Below are 12,939 nucleotides of genomic sequence, written 5' to 3'. Positions count from 1 at the left end.
AGCCATTACAGCCAAAAATGGAGCTCACCAACCGAGGTGGTGCAGTGGTTAAATGCAGCACTGCAGGCTACTTCAGCTGACTGCAGTTCTGCAGTTCGGCTGTTCAAATCTCACCGGCTCAGGGTTGACTCAGCCTTCCATCCTTCCGAGGTGGGTAAAATGAGGACCCGGATTGTTGTTGGGGGCAATATGCTGACTCTGTAAACCGCTTAGAGAGGGCTGAAAGCCCTATGAAGCGGTATATAAGTCTAACTGCTATTGCTATTGCTATTGTTTTCACTGGCAGACCGGTCGGGCCATCACAGGCACCCCCAACACGAGTGATGTCGAGCTGGCAACACCTACCGCAGCCACGCCCACTCCGCCCCCTAAGGTCAAACACAACCCTGACGCGGCCCTCAATGAAATTCAGTTTAACACCCCTGTTCTATAGTCTGTGGACATCTCTAAACCAATACAGGGAGTCCTTGGGTTAATTGGGACCAGGATTTTGGTCACAAGGATTCTACCACTTGTTCTGTCACATAAAAAATAAGATTCTTATTCACTGAAAATTGAGAATCAGTTGAGATAATTTCTCCTCTTCTACCATTCATTGCTCCCTGAATTTATATATGCTCTATCTTTAGATTGTCACATAATTAGTGGGCTGAATATACACTATCATTTGTTATGCTAGCCTAACACCAAAGGGAAATATACTAGAATCATTTAGCAGTGCATTTCAGTGTAACAAACAAACAATGCAACAAGATTTGCTCCCATAAAATCCAACTGGAGTTATTTGTACATTGGTTTTCTCTGCCTACATCAATCATCAGCTTACCTTGATAACCAATTTGTCCAAAGTCATTGTTGTCTCTTTAATTGGTGATTAAATCTGTAAGATAAAAAAAGAGGTATCACATTAGGAAATCTGTAATGATTAGAGACTCTGAAGCCTACATACCATAATGTCAAACTTGAAAGAATGTTGTGTTCATGAATGCATATAATTTGGTTTTTCTTTTTACTTTGTAGCTTACTACAAAGTACAATTAGGCACAGAACACATGTAATATGTTTAACCAAATTGCTTGGAGTTTTAAATTATTTCCGCAGATACAATTCCTTTCTTTTTTTTTCTTTTTTCTTGCTGCAATTATTGGGATAGAGTATGGAAAATAGCAAATTTCTACGATCACATTTATGGTCAAAATCCCAGCCACATAATTACTTAACAGGATAATGAGAAATACTACTGTAGTATTTCCCAACTATGACACTTTTGATATCCAAACCTGTCAGCAATAGCAATTTCATCCAAAGATGGAAAACCTAAGTGTTACTTAAGTCTTCCTATAAGAAATATATCTTAAGTCGAAGCTATATTTTTTCTACTGAGAATGCATATTTATTTATGCTACAGTTGTCATAACTTGCCTCACCATCATAAATGTAAAGTGCTCTGATTAAGAAAGGATTAAAAAGGAAAAAATACTACCTATAACTGAAGAACATTTCTGATCAAAGCTTGTTTAAAAGTCTATACATCTCTATACATAAAAAGCAGGTGTGTGTTGTGTTGTGTGTGTGTGTTCCAGCATAACTCTGGAATGCCTCAAGTAATTCCAACCAAACTTGGTATAAAGATGAACTACTCTCTGGAAACAAAGAATGTGGAGGTAAGACACCCTTAACCCCCTTCGGGGTGTGTTTTCTGTTGAGATACAGCCTTTTGTGCCTTAAAATGACTTCTACTGTACTTCTGTAAAATGGCTTTTACTGTACAGCGCAGTGGAGTTGCCATGGTAACGGCTTCAAAGTATTCCATGAGGGGGTTCCCTCTGGTAAGGGGGAAAATCCAATATTAGAAATTACTTTTGGTCCAGACATTTTACCCCTATAAATAAATATCCGGGCAATGCTGGGTTATTGGCTAGTTGTAAATAATGTTAGTTTACAAAATTTCAGGATTAATTTACTCATTAGATTATTTATGATTTAAATTTACTGTTCCACCTGTTTGATAATATGATAATCAAGTGGAAGTTGAAGCTGAGAAGCTCAAATTATAGGAGGGGACAAAGGCAAGGTGCTTCAGACCGACATAGATCTCTGTTTGGTGCTCTCTTATTCAGAGTAAGAATTCTGCCTCATGAGTACAGTATCATGCTTTAAACATTTCTAGATCCTCCCTCTAAATGGAAAGAGGAGGGACCAGCAGGGGACATGAGTGTGAGGCCTTGTAATGGCATGTGGGAATGACCTTAGGGCAGTGACCCCCAACCTTTTGGGACCGGTTCCATGGAGAGAGGTTTTTCCACGGAGTAGAGGAGGCGTGGTTTTGCATACTACTTGCATCCTGCACATTGGACTTCACTTGTTTGCGCGGATCAGTTGCTGGCATGCCATGGACCAGTGTTGATCCACGGATTGGGGATCCCTGCCTTAGGAGAAAGGAGGGAGAGTGGCAGACTAAACAACTGGCATGCAAAATATGCCTCAACCCAGAGAAGCAGTGAGGGTTTGGGAAATGTTTTTGAGAGAGCAAAAAGAGAAAAGGGAAGAAACATCTTCAGATTTCCCTACATGATAATGTAACCTTATAATAAAGATAGAACTAATATTTCTGGTTGTGCTTTTTGTAGGGTTTACAGGTATGGCTGGTACATCTAATGTCACACTCTCTTCAAGTAACAGAATACCCACAAAATAAGCATCACATAACCTGTTACAATTTTCATCTCTTCACTGAACTCACCTACCCAGGCTAAACCAAAATATTGGGGATGGGGTTTTCAGAAAAAACACAATAGCCACTTCCTCCATATTATTGCCATGAGAATTACACAGAATTTACACATATCAAGGCAGTAAGCAGCAATCAAATTCAACTCAAGAAAGTCTTTACCTTAATGCTTAATATTAGAGTGAGGCCTTTCTTCCCACTGGCAGAGAAATCAATCCCAGGTTCAAATACTCTATCCTATATCATTTATTACAATTTTTTTTAAAAATCCTTGGAGGTCCCCATTGCCCTGAATCACGCTTAAGACCAAAAGAGGAAAATGAAAACACATATAAACGCACACACAGGCCATTCATCAGAGAGACCAAAATACTTTCTACATTCCACAGTTCCTGGGAAAAAATAAAGTCAAATTTTAAAATTATTTTTGCATTCAACACTTAGCTGCCTGACGAACGGTGAATACTGGCATAATTAAAAACAAATGTTTTCATACTTTAAAATCAAACAGAAAATGATAAAAGTTTATTGAAATAAGCTCTGGAATTAAGAGCAAAGGAAAGTCAGAAGGGGACTCAATAGTAGCAAACCACTGAGATAGAATTTAGATGTAAAAAAAGGCCCTTTCCATATAGAAACTAACTCCCCAAAGGAGAATATTTATAGCTCGGGGTTGAAATGAGGAACTCCTTGTGCTCTCTGAGCTTGGTTGTTTTCTTGCAGACATTTTATTACCCAAACTAGATAACATTGTCAGTGCTAGTCGCTAGTGCTAGCATTGATGATGTTATCTAGTTTGAATAATGAAACATCTGCAAGAAAACTAAGCAACCAAGCTAAGAGAGCACCAAGGACCCCTCAACTAATACCGTACTCTTCACCTATGTATATATTAACACAGATATTTGAATTAGAATTCTATTGTACCAATAGAAAGGTACAATCGGAAATGGAATGACTATAGAAAGAACAACTTTATACATAGTGTCTTACAAAAGATTTCGGTAGAATTGTTCACAGATCTTGATATATTTTGAAGCAACTCCATATATGCATTTAGGAGCAAGATCTAAATCTAGGACTATAAAGTAATTACTAAGTTAATACAAAGATCTGAGGAGGAAGGGCAGGGTGGTCACAGTTTAAAACATGAACCTATTTTAAAGCAAAGGATACCTGCAGTGTTTTCAGACAGAACATTTATTGCTAAAGCTATCTAAATTGCAGACCTTATTCTCCAATGCACCTCTTATTTTGTAGGAGAGCAAATTCTGGGGAACATTCTTCAAGCTGTGAGTTATTTTCAATGGTAATGGAACCCAGGTCATAATTTTCTATGCCAAATAAATTTTCTGACCAAAGACAAAAGATCCCAGGGCATAGGGAGAACAATTTATAACAAGAACAAACATTCAATCTTTTCTTATTAACATGTTTAAAATGTTACAAAGAACTAAATAAGTATGTTGATAAGCACCACAAATCTGGTTATAAATTCACAGTATACATGAAAACATTATGTAGCATGAAAATGTGTGTTCAGATTCCTCCAAGGAAAGGCCAGGATCAGTTTCCCCCAAAAATTGATTTATTCAATTTTGGTCAGCAGAAGGTATCACTTTGAACTAGAAATGCACACCAAAGAATTCAGTAACCTTTAATGAATTCCTACGTCCTATTACACCTTTGTACCACAACGTTTTATAATGTTTATTAATTTTTACTTAAGTCTGTACCTTATATGGGTTCTTAAAGTTATTTCTTCATTCTAAGTCTTGTTTTGTATGTGTCTTTCCCCCTTTAACCTATTGGCAGTTTCTGTGCAACCATATTTACCAACGTGTATGCTGTTTGTCTGTGTAGCAGAATTAAAAATTTCCCCCTTCAATTCTTACCTGCCAGCAGAACAAAGATTTGAGACTTCTCAATTCAGATTCTAACAGCAGCCAGATGATGTGGTAGAAGTCACTGGTTTCCTTCTTGAAAAACTGTAAAATAAAAATATATTTTAAAAAATAGAACAAGATTGTTAATTGCCAAGGTGGAAAATCAAGATATGAATCCTTGAGAGTTTTTTGTCAACTAATATTCAAGAATACTGTGCCATAGGAAAGTGGAAAAATTACTTAAATCAAAACTTCATAATATCATACAACATTGCTTTCCTTTTTGCTATAGCAAAAATCTCATTGCAGAGGCCTCCAACTTTAAGCCACAACTCTCACAAAAAGGTCCTGAGGACTTGACATTCATACAATGGCTATCTTATGGGATATAAAACAATTACAAAGCACTAATTTATAGACTTTTACCTGCTATCCTTAAAACCAGAAGGATGATCTCTGCTTTTCCTTCTTTTCCTGAGGATACTAAATGCAGCAACCCATCATCTTCCTTTTCTACAAAAGTTTATAGGTCTCATTTGGGGTCCAGAAGAAATGAAGAAGAACCTGACATTTTGCTCTGATATGAAGCAAAGCAACTTCTTAATTTAATGCAAACAAAATCAGATAGGGCAGGGAGTCTTGAGGACACCGAGGACACAGGTGCCTGTGGATGCCATGTTGGAGATTCCAGCATTAGATAATTATGCATTTTATGCCACACTGTTAGTTAAGCCCTAATGCCCGAGCGACAGGAATTCCTTTGAATGGTGGACACAAAATAACATAACACAAATTTCTTCATCCTTCTGCCTTCAACTGTTAAGAAGGACTGGGCAGAAAGCTATCACTTAAGGGCTTGATTTTCTGTACTTTGTCGAAAGAGCTAAAAGCTCCAGCAAAGTACTAATCCAGGGGTGTCAAACTATGCCCAGGGGCTGGATCCGACCCACAGGGTGCTTAGATCTGGCCATCCTGGGGTTACCCGGAAACAGAAACGGACAGCGAAAACAGAGCTCAGGAAGCCGGCATGCGGCCCTCACAAGCACCATTTTCACTGGCAGAGAGTTACAGGAGACCATAGCAGCCGAAAATGGAGCTTGCAAGGGGGCAGCTCTCCCGAGCTCCTTTTTCACTGGCAGAGAGTTACAGGAAGCCCTCGCAGCCAAAAACGGAGCTCAGGAGCCCGTTTTCATTGGCAGATCACTCGGGCCACCACAGGTGTCCGGACACGAGTGACGTCAAGCTGGCCACACCCACCCTGGCCCCCCAAGATCAAACACAACTCTGATGCGGCCCTCAATGAAATCGAGTTCGACACCCCTGTACTAATTCATTCTACTAACCCTTGAATAGTGTCACAATGATTGACTTCAATCTAGACATCTATGGGGACACCCTTTTGCATCTGCAAAATAGATATTCCTGCTGCATACAATGATGCTATAAAGACAGGAGTCAAGGTCAGGAACAGATCAACACAGTTAATTTGCCTGGAAAGGATTAATGCAGTAGGATTCTGAGTAGATAAAAACCTCCTAGACCAAATAAACAGAACAATGGAAACCTTCACATATAGAGAATTAGAAAAGGTGAGGCCACAATACACTCTTTTCTCATGGATGTTTTTTTTATATACACCTTCATTTTCTCTTCACAGAGAAGCATACAATTCACATCTCCAAGCATTCTGATCTACAGCACAGATACAGGATGATCTAGTCACTGAGATCCAGCCTATTTTCCCCACATGCAGAATCATGATCTGAATTTAGTGATAGGAAATACACTGTATCTGTACTTCAATGCACAAATATCATTTTCCATCTGACAGGTTGAGCTGAATAGATCATTGTCAGGTTTTCAGGTTGAATTGCTCAGATGCATTTGAGATAATATATGGCTCATCAGTATGCATCTGGTGCCCTCCAGATATGTTTGCATATTAAATGTTACCCCATGAATAGCAAATTCATTTTTAAATGTGGTTCTTTCCATAACTGAAACCGGAATCTCAGGTTTGAAGGATTCCAGGACCTATGAACATATCAAAGACTTTTATAGATAGAAAATTAAAAAGATAGCTCAGCTGCCAGAAAATACTGTACAATTTAAGAAGAAGAAAATAGAGATCGTATATCTTAAAGAAGAACTTCACACTTCAGATATTATAGAAACCACTTATTACTTCTTTGTAAATTACCTCTTTCCCCCATACTTTCTTTTTAACAGAAAACAGAGATTAACAGAGATCTAACAGATTCTAGTACCTCTGAAAGATCCTGCCTGGTCTATTTCATGGGAAAAGGATAATAAGGAAGCTGCCTAAAGGAACATGACATTTTTGCATTCCTCGGTTTATTAATCTGAGATTTAATCATTGTATCTCTATTTAGCTTCTCTTTTTCAGCATTGCTGTAGTTTGGTATCTAATTATAAGAAAATATTCCCATTTTAGTTGCCTTCATGGCACAACAGCATCACCTAGTGTTTGGCAGAAATATTCCTGCAAAGATTTTAACAATTGGAATTTCTTCTGTATAAGTAATAATCATTCTCCAATTCCAGTGGAGTCTCTTCCTCTTCTGTTTTTGAGTGCACATTACTTTTATTCTTTCCCGGTTTCTTCTGCATTTTCAGATTGCCTTAAATAATATTCTGCATGAATTTGGAGTGCAAAATCTACTTGTCACCCATTAGTTCTTACAGCCAGGTGAGAAGAAATTTTCTCATACTTGAGAGATGTGGTACTGAAGCTGAAATAAATAAGGTGCTATTGGGATAAGGCAGAAAATCCTTTCAAATTTCAGATTTGTTCTCTCATACACAAAACCCACAGTGAGATTTCTTCTAAAAGATCCTCTTCTACAAAATGCAAACTTAGCCAGCTTCTTCTTGCTTGCCTATAAACATTTACACATATCCCCTTTCATCGATAGCTTAATGGAAGACACCAAAGCAAAGTTATTTGCAAAAACCTTCTCTTAACACTCTTCAAGTTATGTTGGGAAAACCAGTCTGGAACATCCTTGCCTGAAATGCCCCAAGATATTGAGATTTTCTGGTCACTGAAATACTGTAGATAAATAGTTATTTTTGCCTTTTTTTTTAATGTTCAGTTCAATATTACAGTATTTCAATAATTAAGGAGATACATATTCATAAGCTGAACCAGTAGCTACATGAGATACTTAATATTGCAGGTGTAATTTATTTGATTTATAGCCTGCCATTTTTCAGGAGTTCAGTGCATTATACCTAGTATCCTCTCCTATTTTTCCCTACATCAACCCTATGACATAGGTTGGACTGAGAAGGTGATGGTTGAAAGTCATCTAGCCAGCATCCATACCACAAGGAGGAGTCTTCATAGTCAATGATCTTAGCCTCCACCCTGCCCTGAAATTTTATGTACATGTATATTCATTTATAGATGCCTGCATGTGAACCCAGACAGATAATTTTATATGAAATACCTTGGGAATAGCTACAGAAGCAAATTCAGGCATTTGAGGAATAAAACTAGGTGGGTTTGATTTAAAATTAATTATCCTATTTTATCTGGCTAGCTTTTTGCAGAAAACAATCCACACAGGTTTAGTAAAATATGCATTTGTAAATGAACTTAAAAACAACATTTTTAAAAACCAAGAAGCAGGCAATTTCAGGAAATAATGAACACAACAGGTGAATTAATCCATATGCATTTTTTCTTCTTATTCACTCTGGCAATAAAGTGTTTTTATTTTATTTTTTCAATTCACAAATGGCTTCTCAATTCTGAACAAAATCACCCTAAAGGAAAAAGCACACTTTTAAGTGGCAAAGGAAGAAAATGCTGTTAAATGTTTTACTACTGTTACAAAATCCAAATCTTTTCATTAATTCATTTCTATGTCTTTGGGGAAAAACCTGCAATTTTCGACTACAGATTTCTTGGCTGAATTACTCTTTGCTCTTGTGTTCATAATAGTTCACATGATTACTGAATGTTCAGGTCATAATCAACTCCTTGTCACCAGCTAAGGATTAAACCTGGTATTAAACCCTAAGAATAGCAGTAGGAAAATGAGCCTGACTTCATTCCATTTTTAGCACCTGCAATGTAACTCAGCCATTGCCTGATTCTTTTTTCAAGGTGACACTCTGTTCCATCCAAGCTTCAACAGCATCAGAAATAAAATAATTATTTCACTGCTCTTTAATCATGCCCCCCAAAATAGACTGGAGGAAAGTAAGCCAAGGTTTCTTGTCTCCCTTTAGTTCTAGTTAGCAGATTTTCATTTATATCTTCATGATCTGCTTTCAATCCAACAAGGTCAGTTGTTGAAAAGAAGGGCTAGGGGAGACATGATAGCAGTGTTCCAATATCTCAGGGTTTGCCACAAAGAAGAGGGAGTCAAACTATTCTCCAAGGCACCTGAGGATAGAACAAGAAGCAATGGGTGGAAACTAATCAAGGAGAGAAGAAATTTAAAACTGAGGAGAAATTTCCTGACAATTAGAACAATTAATCAGTGGAACAGCTTGCCCCCAGAAGTTGTGAATGCCCCAACACTGGAAGTCTTTAAGAAGATGTTGGATAGCCATTTGTCTGAAACAGTATAGGGTTTCCTGCCTAGGCAGGGGTTTGGACTAGAAGACCTCCAAGGTCCCTTCCAACTCTGCTATTGTATTGTATTGTATAGTTAGGGTGGGCATGCACCTTGCCCCTCCCCTACAACATTGCCTCTTCTACCCTTCAAACCTTCCAAAAAGCATTGAAGACATGTTTTTTCCTCCAATCCCTGGAGTAAGGTGAGGTGGAGTGAGAGGATTTAATGAGAGACTGTATGTTGGAAGTTTAACTTTGGTGCAGGTTTTTAAAGTTTATGGTTTAAATAGATTTAATATGTTAATATGCTGTTTTATTCTTGATATTGTTTTAATTGTTGATTGGGAGCTTCTCAGTTTTATATAAGATGTGAAAAGATATAAATGTTTTAAATCAATAAATACATTTTCCTATAAACTGATATTAGAGTTCTTAATAAGGCGCCCCAAGACTCCATAAATGTGTTTCATGTGGAAGAGGTAATAAAGCCCCCTTTCCCCTTCTTAGGAGTAGTTGATGTAAAGTAGTTAGCGCAAAAGTCCTTGGCAGCGTTTACAACTTTTTTTCCTGGAGTAGCAAAGTTTTTCACAAGAAGGGTTACTAAATGAATGTGGCAACTGTATTCTACTGACTTCATCATATCTTGTCAGCTCTTACTATCCTGAATATACTTGCAGCATTATACCTGAGAAAGCTGCATCCTAGGCATTTAATATTTACTACTCTTTCTTGGAAATGTTTAACAAATGGGTGTTTCTTGATTTATCAATTTTATCAATAAGAAAGCTACTCTGAAGGAGGAATTGGGATGATGAAGTGGCAAGAGAATATTCCAAGGAGAAGAGTGAGCCAAGAGACAATACAGCCTGGATCTAGATCAGAGAAGAGGGAAAGAGATTTAGGACAGCCACTCCCTAGAAGATATATCTGTTTACAATAAATGTTTAGTCAGGCAAGATTCCATCTATATGGTGTGAACAAATAAAGAACTGAATTTTGGCAGCACTGTTCTATATTGTTCTTGAGCTGGGCATGACACATATTCTTTTTCTGTTAATACATAACCACACATGATGAAAATGTTGTGGATATATGCTTCTATTAAGCCACAAGATAACAATTTCCCCCTCTAGAATATTTACACAACTCTCAATTTCTTCCTTAATATGATTTATCCAACCATTGCCCTGCCAATTGTTCTGCCATATTGTTCAATCCAAGTCTACCTCAACAACCATTGTGTTCATGAAATATATATTCTCAACAACACAGAAATATATTACATAAAGAAATTTCCTCCAGAAATTACTTTTTGGTGTTATTTGCTGTGATGTTTATGAAAAAATGTACTCTCTCTCTTTGATATACCCAGTATAGCTAAAATATTATACCCCTAAAATAAAGACCCTGGTGATAGTAAACATTATGGACAGGATCTTGTATTTTGAGACTGAATCCACCTAAGCAAGTAAAACCAATAATGCAACAAGAGAGAAAGAGGCAGTAGTATGGCTTATTTAGTATTTAGTGCAGTTACTGATAAAGTTTAGCTGTAAACCTCCAGAGTTTAGAAATTTAGTGGCTTATTAAATCAATAAATACAAGTGCAACGGTAAAAAATATGTTAACTGCGTTACCCTACCTTAATGTAATAGCAACCGTGTGTGTGTTTGTGTATATACATACACACATATTCAAACAAAAGGATTCCAGTACTATTTTGAAAAGCCCATACAAAGCTATTCACCAAGGAAAAGAGACAGTCCATAGGATACAAAGTGTTCACAAAGTCCATAGGATACAAAGTCCATAGGATACAAAGACATGAAAATATTTATTAACACTGGTCCTTCAGTAACTTCAAAGCAGAACCAGTTTTTATAATGATGCTTTATTCAGGTAACCAGATCTTAACATTTTTTTGGTGTGACATTTTGTGCATTTTAATGGGTCTTAACCCTCACACATAAGAATTTCATTAAAATATTTCAAAACAAAAGCTGTTTCACAGCTTCCTGCCATGATGTGGGTTTTAGATATCGGAGGACAAGTTTCATGACCAAAAACCAATCAGGTCCCTAATATTTCAGGAATGTGTTATACTCTCATTTATTTTCTGTCCCTTTCATTTGTCTTCTCTCCCCTCCTTGTACAAATCAACTCCAAGACCTTAAGTATTTTATTCATTGACCGTTGTTAGTGCATTATTAGGAAGCAATTAACTTAGCACTTATCTGCATATTATACAGTAGAATAGAATACAAGTATCTCAAAGATACCACCCTGAACACCATTTTATGTTCAGTTTTTACAAAGTATTTCAAATAAACTTTAAGTATCTGCTTTAAAGAAAATCCATTATAATTTCCATGACTCAAAAATCATAAAAACCCTACCAAAAGATTAATAAAGCTGCTATAAAGAGAAAATGGATTTTATGGGTTGACACAGGCTTGATACTACAGGCATTGGAAATGATTTAAATAAAACATGATTTAGTCAAGTTTACGTGCTCCAAGTAAACCAGGACACATGCATGGGGGGGGGGGGGAGAGACAGGAGTTCTAGGGTGGGAGACAGGAGGAGAGTGGAAAAGCAATTGGCAGAACATAGTCGTAGTTAAGCAAATTAAGGGGAAAGGGAAATTAAGGGTAGGGATGGGGGATGTGGACATATGTCATGCTTGAATTCAAGTGCAGTCATGGCTAAGTATAGCTGGATAAGGCAAGTATAGTTGGACTAATGCACAAGCCACTTACCGCCCACTTTTGTATCTCTGTTAGTAGTAAAATTTTCTAACCGCCCACCGGTTCCACAGTAATGGTGATTTATAAAGTAGGGAAGTAACTTTACTTTATAAAATTTATAAAGCAGAGTTACAAGCAAACCCCTACCGCCCACCATGAAAGCTGGAATGCCCACTAGTGGGCAGTAGGGACCAGGTTGACTACTGCTGCTGTAGACTAATAAGGTATGTCAGTTTTGCCCCATTCAACTCACTCCATCAGTCTGAAATTTGTTATGGCTGAAACTTGGATCCCTGCATAGAACAAAATACATTCTCCATTTCATGCATGCATCTAAACTGAATTTAAACTTAATTTAGATCTATAAGGAAAATTTAAAATTGCCAAAGTATACATGAAACAAAGTATATGATTTCTGGATATGGGGAATTAGATGGCTTAGAATGATCATTTTTATGATTATAAGTTATATTTTTCAGGATTGGACCATACAAATGGATATCCTCAAAAACCGTCATTAAGTGCATACCTGCACACACATAGATAGTACAATTCTATATGAAAACTGTGTTTACATTGTCATTCTTAGCATAGATAACAGTCACAACTTGAAGCTCATGCTTTTGTACTTGGTAATTCCTTTGTTTTACTTTCCGGACAGCAAATGAGATCAGATTCACGCAGCTAAAGTCGTGTTTTCTCCATGCTCGCCTATGGGCACTATTGCTTCCACCACGTTTAGTAAGTTTCCCCAAATCACCGGTTGCAGCAACAACAACGCCGCCTCTGCCTCTTGTGACGCTTCCTAACAGCGGCCCAGTACAAAATCGGTGGGTAATTCCCACGTCTCCGAACCCACGCTTTAAAACAACGCACCGTGTTTGTAGCTGCGTCTTACCTCTTTCAAAGGCGTGCACCGCAGCTTGAAACGCGACTTTTTTTTAAAAAAATTTGAAAATGAGACATCCCGAAGCGTGGACTGGC

General features: G+C 37.4%; 1 protein-coding gene across 2 annotated transcripts in view; it reads right to left on the bottom strand.

Moving 5' to 3' along the window:
* The window catches only part of SLX4IP (SLX4 interacting protein), an 89,058-nt gene extending 76,119 nt beyond the window's left edge, over positions 1 to 12,939 (bottom strand). For both annotated transcript variants that reach the window (XM_032214733.1, XM_032214734.1), the window contains exons 1-3: positions 12,854 to 12,939; positions 4,627 to 4,719; positions 827 to 880 (exon numbers count right to left, since the gene is read on the bottom strand). In XM_032214733.1, coding sequence (XP_032070624.1) covers positions 827 to 853 — 27 coding nt within the window. In that variant the 5' untranslated portion in view covers positions 854 to 880; positions 4,627 to 4,719; positions 12,854 to 12,939. The remainder of the gene's footprint in view (positions 1 to 826; positions 881 to 4,626; positions 4,720 to 12,853) is intronic.

The sequence above is a fragment of the Thamnophis elegans genome, chromosome 3 (assembly GCF_009769535.1).
Source record: "Thamnophis elegans isolate rThaEle1 chromosome 3, rThaEle1.pri, whole genome shotgun sequence".
Classification (NCBI taxonomy): domain Eukaryota; kingdom Metazoa; phylum Chordata; class Lepidosauria; order Squamata; family Colubridae; genus Thamnophis; species Thamnophis elegans.
This window is presented reverse-complemented; position numbering and strand designations above follow the sequence as displayed.